The 14,166-nt window shown below is 40.4% G+C and overlaps 2 protein-coding genes across 2 annotated transcripts; both read right to left on the bottom strand.

Annotated features, from left to right (window-relative positions):
* Positions 1–106: 106 nt before the first annotated feature.
* Positions 107–8,224, bottom strand: tmsb1 (thymosin beta 1). Its single transcript, XM_079439122.1, has 3 exons — positions 8,140–8,224; positions 6,527–6,636; positions 107–2,658 (listed from the first exon to the last, which is right to left on the bottom strand). The coding sequence occupies exons 2-3, from the start codon at positions 6,624–6,626 to the stop codon at positions 2,621–2,623; spliced, it is 138 nt and encodes a 45-aa protein (XP_079295248.1). The 5' UTR covers positions 6,627–6,636; positions 8,140–8,224; the 3' UTR covers positions 107–2,620.
* A 1,103-nt stretch (positions 8,225–9,327) lies between these two features.
* LOC306883286 (solute carrier family 25 member 53-like) lies at positions 9,328–13,053 on the bottom strand. The gene is made up of 3 exons (XM_079438445.1): positions 12,860–13,053; positions 12,760–12,786; positions 9,328–10,548 (listed from the first exon to the last, which is right to left on the bottom strand). Exon 3 carries the CDS (start codon positions 10,538–10,540, stop codon positions 9,671–9,673), a length of 870 nt encoding a protein of 289 aa, XP_079294571.1. The 5' UTR covers positions 10,541–10,548; positions 12,760–12,786; positions 12,860–13,053; the 3' UTR covers positions 9,328–9,670.
* Between the last annotated feature and the right edge of the window lie 1,113 nt (positions 13,054–14,166).

Raw genomic sequence — 14,166 nt, 5'->3', positions numbered from 1 at the left:
ATTACGCCTATGAGAGACCCCACAAGGATAGTGAAGCAACTGTGTGTGTGTGTGGTGTATACTGTACATCATACAAAATTAAATAGTTTTTCCTTTTTTCTTTCTTGAAACCATTTTCCACTAGATTCATGTTTCAGATATCAGCAATGCCTGTAATTAACTGTGTCACCACTGTTTGGATACCGTTTTAAACAAACCTCTACGTGTTAAAGTTAAGCGTAGTTCACCCTGCACTGAGACACATGGATATTAGGTGAATGCCAAAACCATGTTTGTGATAGGATAGTAATCCTGCTCTCTTCAGACATGACCACACTCGCCTGTCAAACACATTCCTGTCTGATGAAGCCAAATGTCTTCAATAGTTCATCAGAGTTATCTTCCGCTGTCTCTCAGTGTGTTGTTTGATGAGCTCTGCTGCACAGGCGCATGCGGTTTCCTGTAGAGAGGAATATCTGGAACATTTGAATATGCAGATTAATGTCTTTAGTTTCCCTGCGGACTGCAATATGTTGCCACCTGCATTTCTGCTTTTCTAGATCTACAAGTGACAGTAACTCATTCTAAACTTGTTAGATAATGACTTACAGACTGTGAGTTATCAGTGAGAGCTCCCTGGAGTTCAGTAGTGAAGGTGTGCTAAATCAAATAACATTAGTGACACAGCTACAATAAAAGTGGACTATCAAGGTCAAGTAACTGACAAACTCCTTCAACTACTGTGGTGGTTTCCCTTTTCTATGAAGAATCACTCTCAGAGCCTGGGTTTTGATGCCAGAAAATAGACTTTATTAAAAGAGAATAAAGCCGAGAAGTTTTCTGCAGAAAAGATCTCCCAAATGTTCTCTGTGTTCTCTTTAAATAGTCTTTCCTCGAGGTCTGTTCAGAACATTTCATGCATGTGCATTTTTCCTTTTCTGGCAATATTCCTTATACATATGTTCTTTCCCTAGAGAGAAGGGGCTCCTCGACGTGTGAGCCGTGTTTATAGTATGGAAAGAGTCCCCTTTGTATTTCTACATATGTGTCCTATCTCGAGGGTCAGCACATTTCATCCTCAGACACACAGGCATATGATTATAATGGAAAAATAGCTTAATACATATATGCAATAATATGATATTTTGACTAATAAAAATCTTCTACACTACCAAAGGCTATAATAGTCTATTACAGTTTTTGTTTTTTCAGCTGCTTCCACACTAAATCGTTCCTTATCACACAGTTTCTGAGAGCTGTCACTCAAACAGCAGAAGCACACCAGATCTACAAAACCAGACACTAATTCTCAGATTCTGAATCAGTTTTCAATTTCATAAAACACTTTTTGCAAAACACAACACATTATTCTCTATGTAACACACAGATATCTAACAGGAAGTAATATTACAGCAAAGGTGTTTGCAAATGTTTGCTTTTGAGATGTGTTTGTGATGTTTTGAATGCAGTGATTCGTTTTAAAAGAGATGTGAGGCATTTTGTGTGCAATTCTTGGATTTGTGTGTAACGTTTTGGAAAAAGAGGCAAAGTTTTGAAAATGTGTGAAAGCAGCTGGAAAATGAAAATTTGGTCAGAATTTACTGACCTTCACATCATTCAGAACTAGTGACTTTCTATCGACTGTGGACATTTTCAGGTTTGATTATGTGTTCTTTACTTATAGATCCTTTGTGAATGAGTATTATATCAATGTTGTAAATATATTTGTATTAATTATACTAACCTTCACTCAGTCCAATGAGTGGTGAACAACATCTACAGTACTCGTCAAATGTTAAGAAACATATTTTTTTTGATGACATCTCTTCTGCTCAATAATACAGTAAAAACAGTCAAATTGAGAACTGTCATTAGCTGTTTTCTATGTGAATATCTGTTAAAATGTCATTTATTTCTGTGATGCACAGCTGAATTTGAATGAATCAGCATCATTACTCCAGTAATTAAATGGGTTTTTCCTTCAGCGTCACATGATCTTCAGAAATCTTTCTAATATACTGATTTGCTGCTTAAGAAACATTTCTCATTATTATCAATGTTGAACACAGCTGAATATTTTTGTGGAAACTGTGATATGATATCTGAAGGCTGAAGCAATGATGCTGAAAATTCAACAGCAATCAATGGCATTTTAACAGATATTCACATAGAAAACAGCTGTTTGAAATTGCAATAATATTTCTCAATATTACCGTTTTTACTATTGAGCACATGAATGCAGCCCAGAACAGATTTAAAATTATAATGCTTCTAAACGTTTGACAAGGACTGTACACTAAAAATAATAATTTTTCACAAAACAAGTTTTTATGATCATTTATTAAACAAAAATATGATCTCACATGTTATTTGAAGAACAGCCAGCACAGAATGGCAGCAGATTGATGCGAGCAGCCATTAGCTGGTGATGACAGATACAGAAATGTGCTCTTTAACTGCCACAGCATCATCATCTCCTCTCGAAAACACACATGATCAGAAGATCGAAAATATCCATGGTTCCAATTACATACATGATTCTGCAGTTCACACGCTTTTACAAATGCCAGTAGATTTATAAATGATTGGGTATATGCTGGAGCGGAGCAGGGGTCCAGGAGGAGAGCGGACCGGCTTGCGTTCATTTCCCATCTCCAGCCTTCTTCTCCTGCTCGATATCTGTGAAAGCAGCACATGAGAGCGTCAAGAGAAGCAGTGCTGTTCCCCTCTCATTACAGCTTAACACCTAAAACATGTAAACCCAGGGTAAAGCGTGGCATGAGATGATAAATGCCATGAATGCTACCTGTTCCAGATCATAGTGTTTTATTAATAGTGCATTTATAACAGCTAAGGGGCATTATTAGGCATTATTTACTGTTATAAATTCAGTGTAAACCATGGCTTCTTGAGGCTAATTGCTTTATTGCGGTTATTCCATATATGTAGCAAGGTTTCACAAAATAAAACAGAGCAAATAAAATGCAATGATATTAATAAAAACATTGTTTTTCCACCAAACAACGTAGTTCATCAGAAACAGTTGAGGTTGCAACAAAGTGGTTGCCGAGCAACACAGATGTAAACTACAGCACAACAGCTTCGAACACGGCTCAACCAATCAGAATCAAGGACCGGAACTCTCCGTTTTATAATGCAAAGTAATTCCTTGTAGTAAGTAACTGAAATATTGAGAGCTCATGTTTATCCACCTTATTTTTCAACACTATTTTCCACGAATGCGCGAGAGTTATGATTCGTTAGAACAACAAAATGCAATAAACGGTAAAACTATTTGTTTGCTACCACCCAGTGTGTTTGTGATTATGATAATAAATTAAAATAATATGATATGCATTATGAAGCAGCATAACAAGATGTTTTGCACATTCATGTTAGAAATAGCTCTTCAGGATCTGGAGAGTGTTTGTTAGCTGCAGTCCTCCAGAACGTCTCGTTACTGAACAAACTCAAGATGGCAGACACTGTTAGAGAGCACGAGTTATATTAGAGCACTTTACTTTATCATTACAATGCCAGCGCATCCAGATCTGCAAGCTATTTCCCTGTTTATTTATTTATTTCTCATTTTTATCTTTGAGGAAACTGTACATGCAAAGTGAGAAGTAAAAACTGCCTCCACTGCAGGAGAAGAACAAATGACGACTTTGTCAAACACATACATACAAAACAAATACTGTGGAAACCATTTGAATGTTTCCAATGGAAGATGTTTCCCACTACAGTCTATTTATAGAGCAATGCTACGACAACAGAGCTGAACGATATAATAAAACAATACAATAATTATTTCACACATCTTACAGACAACATTAAAACACCTAACATCCCAGAAACAAATTAAGAACAGCACCTACAGCAACAAAACACACACATGATCAAAAACTAATGTAAAAAAGAAATAAAGTTTTTAAATTGTTACTATTGTTACATCTGGTGATGTGGCTCTGAGCATCTGGGTCCTGAAGACTGTGTTATTTTAGTATTTTAGTAGTTTTTATTCATATATTAAAGCAATTTTTAATTTTCTGTTTATTTTAATACATTTGAGAAATTATTTTGTATTTTTGTTGTTTATGAGTTTTTATATGTATATGTCTATATAGTCTTTAGGAATTTTTACTTCAGTTTTTGTTGTTTTAAGTACATAAAGTTAAACGTACTCGGTTACTATTGTAACCTCAGTTCCCTGAGATATGGGAACGAGTACTGCGTCTGTAAGGCGCTTGTATGGGAACCAGTACAATCACGCCATGCTATGACGGGGAACGACTCAAAACTATGACTCACGTGGGAGTAAGACCCAGGGGAATTAATAAAATACACCAAGCACAGGCTGAGCCATCAGGGTCATCCGTGGCCTGGGTCTCGTCCTGTATAGTTGAAGCTTGGTGTCTATATAATATGGACCGTCCAAGTGAAGCAGGGACTTAAACAATGTTGGTCAGGTGAACCCATAAGACTGCTTAATTAGCCGGAGGCGGCGAACTAAGCAGAAAGGACTCTGGCCTACAAGGCAGGTACGTCCAGGTTGTAAAACCTTACAAATGTGGACAGCGAGGACCAGCCGGCCGCCTCACATATTTCAATGCCTCTGGTGGAATGGGCTCTGACTCCAATGGGGCACTGCAAGCCCAAGGAGGAGTATGCTGGGTGATAGCATCCACTAACCACCTGGAAATTGCTTCGTAACAGGACCTTTAGCGCGGTTACCGAAGCTGACAAAAAGCTGTTCTGATCTCCTGTATGAGGCAGAACGCTCAATGTATACCCTCAGGGCCCTGACGGGGCAGAGCAGGGACAATTCCTGGTCATCCGTCGAAGGGGAAAGCTCGGAATACGCTATGACCTGGGCTCTGAACGGAGTGGAGAGCACCTTAGGTACATAACCCAGCCTTGGTTTCAGGACGACCTTGGAGTCGTTAGGCCCAAATTCCAGGCAAGCAGGATTGACGGAAAGGGCTTGTAGGTCTCCTACCCACTTAACCGACACCAGCGCTAACAGGAGGGCGGTTTTAAATGAGAGTTATCTGAGGCTCGTGGATTGCAATGGTTCAAACAGGACCTTGTATTGATATGCCACCCCTTCGAATGTGAATCTCAAGAATCGTCTGTGATGGGGGGCTACCTGGGTGTGAAAGTATGCTTCTTTCAGATCCAGTGACATGAACCAGTCCACTGGGCATATTTGCGATAGGATCTGTTTCAATGTGATCATCCTGAACGACCTTTTTACCAGGGCGTGATTCAGGAGTCTGAGATCTAGAATAGGTCGCAGGCCACCGTTTTTTTGGGGGGGACGAGGAAGTAGCGGCTGTAGAAGACTGACTCGCTCTGGGCTGGAGGAACAATTTCTATGGCTCCCTTTACCAGCAGATTCATCACCTCTGCGCGCAGGACTTGAGCATCCTCGCTGCGCACTGTGGTGGCGATCACACAGCAGAAGCGTGGTGGTCTTCGAGCAAATTGGAGTGAATAACCTTGTCTTATCGTAGCCATTACCCACTCTGACACACCGGGGATGGCCTGCCAGGCCTCGGCCCGCGTGTCAAGAGGTCGAATAGGCTCTAAAGACTGGCTGAATAAGGGCAGGACGCTTATGGTAGGCAGAAGAGGAAATTTGCTCTCTTTTTGAAAATGTATGCGTTTTATTTTGTCCGCAATCACAGAGGTCGGACGCCCGGGCTCTAGAGCGCGTGGGGAACCAATAACACACTTCCCTCTGTACCCAGCGCTGAGCGGGGTGACAAGAGGCACATTAGCAGGGGTGGTCCGGTGGTAGCAAGACTCGGAGGCGCCGGATCCAAGGCGATCTTGGGCCGGGGTCCTTGGCGCTTCGGGAAGGGGTAGCGTCTTGCTGAGGGGGAACGCCCTCCTGCCGATCCTTAGGAGGTCGGGGTTCGGGAGTGGCCGGCGTTGGCTTGGCAGGCTGCTGAGTCGGCGCAGGCTTGGGGCGACTGGAAGCAGCAGAAGCACTGGAGCGTTTCGGGAGTAAGTGTCACATCGCAATTTTTTTTTTTTTTTTTTATTAATTTTAGTTAGCGTTTATTTTATTCCAAGTCTTTTTTATGGTTTAATTTTAGTTATATAACTAAACTATAATAACCCTGCTGAATTGAAATAATATGATACCCTGCATAATATGAAAGGCAATGCTTGAAGAAAGCAAACAAAGTCATATACTGGAGTGTGCCTGGATCTGATCTTCTTATTCCCTGCAGTTATATTTTACACCTGTAAGGAGTGTTACATACATTTTATAATAATTAAGAATTATAATAATATAATATTCCTTAATGAAGCTTACAATCCATAACTAGCTTTCTTAGTGATCCATTCCTTTGTCCTTTGTTTTAGTTTTAGCTCAGCCGCAGGTGAAGAAGGCAGACGATCTTATCTCTGAAGTATGTGCAGAATTGTGTGTGTGTGTGTGTGTGTGTGTGTTTGCTTTGCTGTGTCAGATCAGCACAAGACTGTGCAAGGGTGAGCTGTGAACAATGAAGGAGAGGCTGCCAAACCCGCTCACCTTCTTTAGTGGGCAGAGAGTTCTTCTCTGCCGTGTTCGTCTTCTTTAGGCATTTCTTGTCGAACTTCTGCACTTCTTCTTTAACAGGGTTGTCGCTCATTTTGGAGAGTCTGTGAGAATTCAAGTCATTGAATGTTAATGGCAGTGTCCGTCTCTACAGGCAATGTTTGCTTTATATCGTCCTCAATAAAACTATTTGTGAACCAAAACAAATCAATCAACTTATTGGCATTCTAATGCAATAACGGTCAATACAAATGTGTGTTTGGCCAGTGTTTGTGATTCTTTAGCTGTTCGAATATTTCTCAAGACATAGAAAGCATGCAATGCAACGGCATCTCGAGCGTGGTTAAACCACATTCTGAAAAGCAGAAGTGCGTTTAACCACGCAAGACCCGTTTCCTCAAAGGTGTGAGCTGAAGTTTTGGTGACCGTGTATGGACACGTCGACACACCCTGTCCTCAGGTGAGCGTTTATGTAAGCTCTTATCAGCCAGAGCTACAGTAAAATCTCTGGCATAAAATTACTCTACTCAAATGGGTGGTTTTCCTCGCTTTTTGCATATTTACAGAAACCAGGAGTGCGCTGGAGCTTAATGCTGGTGTGTTTAACAGATAAAGTTACAGAGAGATCTGCACAAGAGGAAGTAATTTCACAAAATCACCCAGTGCAGCTACTGCCAAGTAAACAGACAAGTTCTCATTAAAGTAAGCCTGCTTTATGTTGCCACACTGTCTTTGGTTTTAAGCAACACACAATATACTGAATGAACTGTTTTATTCAAGTCATCACTTAACAAACAGGACTGAATAGTTTCAAGGGCCGGATTATGTTCACTTTTTGATCTCATTAAAAAAAGAGATAAGTGAACACAGTAGCTTTGAAAACATTTTAGTTTAGCAAATCAAGTTATTCATGTGTTGACCTTCATCAGCAGATATCAGTACAGAATATCAGAACAATCTTATGCACACACAAATATTATAAACAAAGAAGAAATGATCTTAGTAGGGCAGTGTGCACATGATTATTGCATGAAGCCATGTTTTATATGATCATGATAAATTCCTCCCGTCTTCACCACACCCAACGTGACTCGCGCCAAATCTCTGGGATTTTGCAACACTTACAAATACTTGAAACATTTGAATTTTTGAAACGCCGCATTCTAGGTTTGTCTAACTGTGTATAGCGTATTAATGCGCCATAAGAATTAATAACAGACTGCGCAAACCAGAGGCACACACACACCTTATCACAGCGCTCGACGCCACAAACTAGTGCGCTAATCAAGTACACTACACACTACACACTACACACACACACACACTACGCATACTGCATTCACAGGTGATCACAAACATATGCTGTCCTGATTTGATATTTCCCTCCATATTACTATGCGTATTAAATGTATAACGAAATTAAACGCATATTGCATCAATTGTATAATGTTCCTGTACACTTTTAAAGAGAAACGCCCGTCTTTATTTAGACTGCATTAATAGTATTTGGAACAGTATGTAAAATAATATGATATGAATCGATACAGTACTGCAGAATCTCTCTCCCAGATTAAATGAACATATGATTGTGTTTTAAAGAGCCTCACCTGGCGCTGGTCTCGGACCTGTAGTACACTAGATATGCTGGATTCAATCTCTGTGCTGCTCAAGGTGGGCAGCTGCTTTAAATACAGCCCGTTGCACAACAGCACAGATGTTATCCGCTCGCTCTGATTGGCTCAATCTCTCACTACTGTATTCTGATTGGATAAAGCGCAGCGCTTCTGCATTGTGATTGGACGAACCTGCGGCGCAGTGAAGTAACAGTAAACGAGTGTGAATACTTATAAACTAACATTATTGTGAAAGCAGTGGACGTGTTTCTAGAGGACAAGTGAGACCATTTATATTAAATATTGCAGTTGATATTTTCTACTTTCCTACTGGAAAAACTACAACAGGACTTTCACTGTTTCTCTTACAAGACCTTATTTCAAATCTTTGATTCCATTTGAAATTAGTACTAAATTATTATGGAAATTAGACCAAAACTTAATTTTATCTACATAAAAAAGTAGAAAATCACACATATTTTCAATATAGTACAATTCAAGGAATAGTTCACCCAAAAATAAACATTTGCTTATAATGCACTCACCCTCAGGTCATCAAAGATCAGGATGAGTTTGTTTCTTCATCAGGTTTGTATAAATGTGTCTCTGCATCAGTGTCTCAGCAATGGATGCTCTGCAGTGAATGGGTGCCGTCAGAATGAGAGTCTGATAAAAACATTACAAGTAATCCACACCACTGTAGTGCATCAGTTAACATCCGGAGAAGACCAAAGCTCAAACAAATCCATCAAAATGTTTTTAACTTCAGACTATTGCTTGCGGCTAAAACACAAATTCATAATATTGCTTTCTCAAAGTGGTCTGGTCCGAATCAAGAGAGAAATCTGCACAGATCAAGCACCGATTACAAGCCAAAACAGCTCTAAACAAATATGTGGGTGGATTTTGATGAGAGAGACAACAGCAGATGCACTTTTTCACTGGAGGAAGAGTTATTATGGGTTATGGACACCTATTATGGACTCATCTTGATGATGGATTTGTTTCTTACAAACACACACCCTTTATCTTCTCAAGATGTTAACTGATGGACTGGAGTGGTGTGGATTACTTGTGGATTATTGATTATTGGATCATTCTGACGGCACCCATTCCATTGCTGAGACACTGATGCATTTCTACAAATCTGATGAAGAAACAAATTAATTTTGACCTCCTTTAAGTGAAATATGTTTCAATTTTATTTATTAAAAACAATACAAACAGCTCAAAACTAAATCGACACAAGGTTTCACAGGCTCTAGAAAAAAAAAGTATTTGAGAAGAACCAAAACAGGCGGGTTTTCTCTTAATTGCATATGTATTTGTTTCACATTTTAATATAACTGAGCAACTGCACAGCTTCAATCCTTAACATTGGCTATACAGTATCTCGCATCACTATTGCACCAGTGCATACATCAGTAGATTGGAGATACAGTAAATAACATCCCTGCCAAACTGAAATCCATCAAGTTTGTTGTAAAGCAGCATGGAGTATTAACCTGAGCTGAGGTTTTGGTGATCATCTGGAGTGCCTCTTCAGCTGGTCGTATATAGCAGTGGTGATTCCCCAAGTGATGCATGAGCGGAAGATGACCAGCGATCCTCCGCGGTACAGAAGAGCCAGCCTGCGCTGACGGGCGTCCCACAGCTGCTGCCAGCTGCCTCTAACCCCTCCACCTCCTCCGTCCACCTGAGCCTGCATGTTAGCCACCAGCACAGAGAGCGGGTAGAGCGGCAGACTGATCACCATTGAGTTCAACACACCAGTAATGAAGGAGGATGCTACAGGAGAACAGCCACAAGCCCTGAGAGTCTCAGACACGGGGTCCTTCAGCCCAAAATACAGGCTGCTCCCTAAGGCATTGCGGACCAGTATGGGCAAGAAGGCAGCGTAGTATCCTGACGCTAACGGCCTCGAAGCTAGCTTGTGCTGTATGCTTCTTAATGTAGGAAGGCTGGAGTCATTCCTGCTGTTCTGCAGGACGTTCTGCACGCGCTCGAATGGGGTAAAGACCACGGCCTCCAGCACACCTGCACCCAAACCCGCCAGAGCCGGCAGAGCAGTGCTGGGAACACAGCCCCAGAGCCGCAGCCGCTGCAGGAAGGTGTCCTGGAGGCCGAACAGGAGTGTCCCGTTCAGGGATCTCATCAGTAAGGGTGGTAACACGCCGCGGTACAGTTTCACCGGACCCTCGCTGAGTAACTGAGCCACCGCCTCTCGCACCGCCGTGCTGTGCAGCTGCTGACGGAAGACGGTCTTGTACAGAGGGAAGGTGATGACGGTGGTCAGCGTGGAGATCAGACTCGACGTCCCTCCGTGCAGAAAGCTGTGAAACCGGACCCAAGAGTCTGCTGATTCCAGAGCGGCTCCCTGCGAATCGCCTCCCATCTCTGACACTGCGGGGAGTGAGGGGTCCAGAGTCACATTACAGTAATGATTGCTCTTGCTGTGCACCTTATTTTAATACAAGAGGTCATCTGCTTCGTTATTTTTGACGTACAACAGCTTGTTATGCTTCTTGATGTTGCAAACTAGTATTTATCACATTGTTTTTCATTTATTATGATAATCATAAACACACTGGCCTGCGTTTGCCAAAAGCTTTGTAAGCTTAAAGGGTCAGTTCACCCCAAAATGAAAATTTGGTAGCACTTTATTTTACAGTTCTGTTCCTCATATATGTGCTTATTAATGTTATTACAATAATAAGGCAATAACCAGGTACTAACCCTACCCCATTTAGTTACCTTATCTTACCAGCACTGTCTTAGGTAAGTACTCTGTAAATCAGTGGCTATCTTACTTACTATTATATACAATTTATCAATTCTATTATCTATGAGACAAATGTATTTATTCATTCATGTATGCATGTTACCTGAAAGCCTTCAGATGGCCCATAATAATTGTATAAATTCATTTAATTAAATACAGATGTGTTGTGGAAGGTGGCAGATTCTAGCTGTTTATTTAGTAGTGCGGTGGCTGTAATGTCTGTAGCTCTGAAACTTTGAGATTATTTCCCCACATTTATCTGTCTGTGAAATCTTTAACTTAAGTAATGTAATGTCAAGTACACAGAGTGCAACCTATCACACCATCAGTGAGAGCTGCAACACTAGAGATAACTAAACATGAGTGTAGTTTGTCCAGCGGATTTTATCCAAAGAAGTCAATGCGTCAGTCTTAGATGGTCCCATCATCTCATGTGCACAGACATGCATCCGTCTAATGCTAGGAGGTGCTATAAGAAGGCAATTTGCATTTTGGATCATAACTCTGAAACCCTTATAAGGGCAAGAAACCATATTTTTTTCTCAAGCCCAACAAAATATATTAATACACATATGACATTCTGCGGATGCTCGCCAAGTTGAACTGAAATTGCACCTATAGGGGGCTTTACAATTAAAATTCCTTAATTATGGTGTCACTAAATGATCTGTGAAGTTTGAAATAGGTATGAATCTTCTTTGCTGGGTGGCATATCCTCTAATATGACTCAACTATAAAAAAATCTATCAATAAACCTACAAACATGGCCAACAGCAGCAGCTAATAAATTCTGAATGGCCTACCAGTCCAAAATGGGACATATTTGTATATCATGTGAAAACAAGTGTGTATCAAATTGTGAAAACAGGCCAAAGGTGATGCTATAATAAGCTACATTACATTTTGACTGATAACTGCAAACCTGTATTAATCATTATATTTATCTATAACAAAACACAACTGTTCTGTTTTGATAAAACCCTATGTTTTGTAGCTCCTCGGCCACACATAGCACATGTCAGCACTAGACCATGCTGGAAAAGAAGTGATCACAAGAATTTGGATCTGTTGTAGCAGATATGATCTGACACGTGTATTAGGTGTGGCCCATTATGACTAATATGCATATATCTTGTGTGCACAAACTCCAAACGAATCTAAACTTTGTACATATGGAGAACAAGTCCTTCTGAGGAAAAGATTATTCGTGAATTTCAATAAGATCTTTTCACTGCTGTGGTCCACCAGAGGGAGCCACAGGAAATTACTGAATAGATTTTACTGCAAAAATGCATATATATTTATTCTAGTTGATTATATAGTTATACGAGCATAATCAGTTTGCAAAGAAATCTGTGATCTCCAAAAGGTGATGAAATGTTATCTTAATTTTTACAAATCCTAACATTGAAAACATATTAGTCTGCCAGACTCTGTCTGTCCAATTAAAACAAAGAGACTATATTATGTGTGGCTTTTAATATAATACATAGAACAATAACTGCATAAAAAGACATTATTTACAAAAAGAGACATGATTGTATGGCCGATAGTATTGAATATTAGCCTGTATGATTAGTTTAGTCGTCTTCTCTTGATCTTTCTGTTCAGATTACTCTCTGTATTATATTCATTAGCAGACGCTTTAGTTTTATACAAAGCGATTTAGAAATGAGCAATAACAGCACAATGCCAGTGCAAATGTGTGTTTGTTTTTTTATGCATACACTGTTTTAAATTATGAAACTGCATTGGCTTTAAAAAAACAATCCCTCCCTGATGCATATTGATCGGCGCAAACAGCCCATCCTGCCCTTATTATACAGCCTTACCTTTGGAAATGTCTCTGTAATGTTTTCCTGTAAAACGACAAACAGAACAGATTAACTGCGATGCATCGGCTGAAATGAGAAAAGACAGTCCGTTTATTACCTCCAATCCGAGCTTCTCAGCGCCGAGTCCTCAGGAAATCAATTACTGTCACTTTCACAATAAACATGCGTTATTTTGACAGACTCGGATAAATGAAGAAGCAATGTAAAGCCTGCAGTTTGACGGATGCGAGTCGTCTCTATCATCGAGAAAGATGCCCCTCCGTTATTCAGTGCATTAGACGCCCACGTGATGCTCTGCTTCCGGCAAATAGTATTTTATTATGAAGCATCAACACACACACACACACACATTCATATAACGTTATACAGTGGGTACGGAAAGTATTCAGACCCCCTTAAATTTTTCACTCTTTGTTATATTGCAGCCATTTGCTAAAATCTTTTTTTTTTCCTCATTAATGTACACACAGCACCCCATATTGACAAAAAAACACAGAATTGTTGACATTTTTGCAGATTTATAAAAAAAGAAAAACTGAAATATCACACGGTCCTAAGTATTCAGACCCTTTGCTCAGTATTTAGTAGAAGCACCCTTTTGATCTAATACAGCCATGAGTCTTTTTGGGAAAGATGCAACAAGTTTTTCACACCAGGATTTGGGGATCCTCTGCCATTCCTCCTTGCAGATCCTCTCCAGTTCTGTCAGGTTGGATGGTAAACGTTGGTGGACAGCCATTTTTAGGTCTCTCCAGAGATGCTCAATTGGGTTTAAGTCAGGGCTCTGGCTGGGCCGTTCAAGAACAGTCACGGAGTTGTTGTGAAGCCACTCCTTCGTTATTTTAGCTGTGTGCTTCGGGTCATTGTCTTGTTGGAAGGTAAACCTTTGGCCCAGTCTGAGGTCCTGAGCACTCTGGAGAAGGTTTTCGTCCAGGATATCCCTGTACTTGGCCGCATTCATCTTTCCCTCGATTGGAACCAGTCGTCCTGTCCCTGCAGCTGAAAAACACCCCCACAGCATGATGCTGCCACCACCATGCTTCACTGTTGGGACTGTATTGGACAGGTGATGAGCAGTGCCTGGTTTTCTCCACACATACCGCTTAGAATTAAGGCCAAAAAGTTCTATCTTGGTCTCATCTGACCAGAGAATCTTATTTCTCACCATCTAGTAAGTAAGTAATTTTATTTGTCACATACATAATCATACAGAGTATAACCAGCAGTGAAATGTAGGAATTATAGAAAAGATACAGCTTGACATGAGGAGAGGGGGGAGAAAAAAATAATTCACAGACTATATTCTTATGAGAGTACAGTGTGAGAACAGAAAAAACACCCCAGCAACAAAAAGCACATAGTAACAGGGGAGACACATGACTTGCAACGTGGGATGGGGGGGTT

The sequence above is a fragment of the Barbus barbus genome (genome assembly GCF_936440315.1).
Source record: "Barbus barbus genome assembly, chromosome: 17".
In the NCBI taxonomy this organism is placed as follows: Eukaryota; Metazoa; Chordata; class Actinopteri; order Cypriniformes; family Cyprinidae; genus Barbus; species Barbus barbus.
The sequence above is the reverse complement of the archived record's forward strand: the minus strand, read 5'-3'. Positions and strand labels throughout refer to the sequence as shown.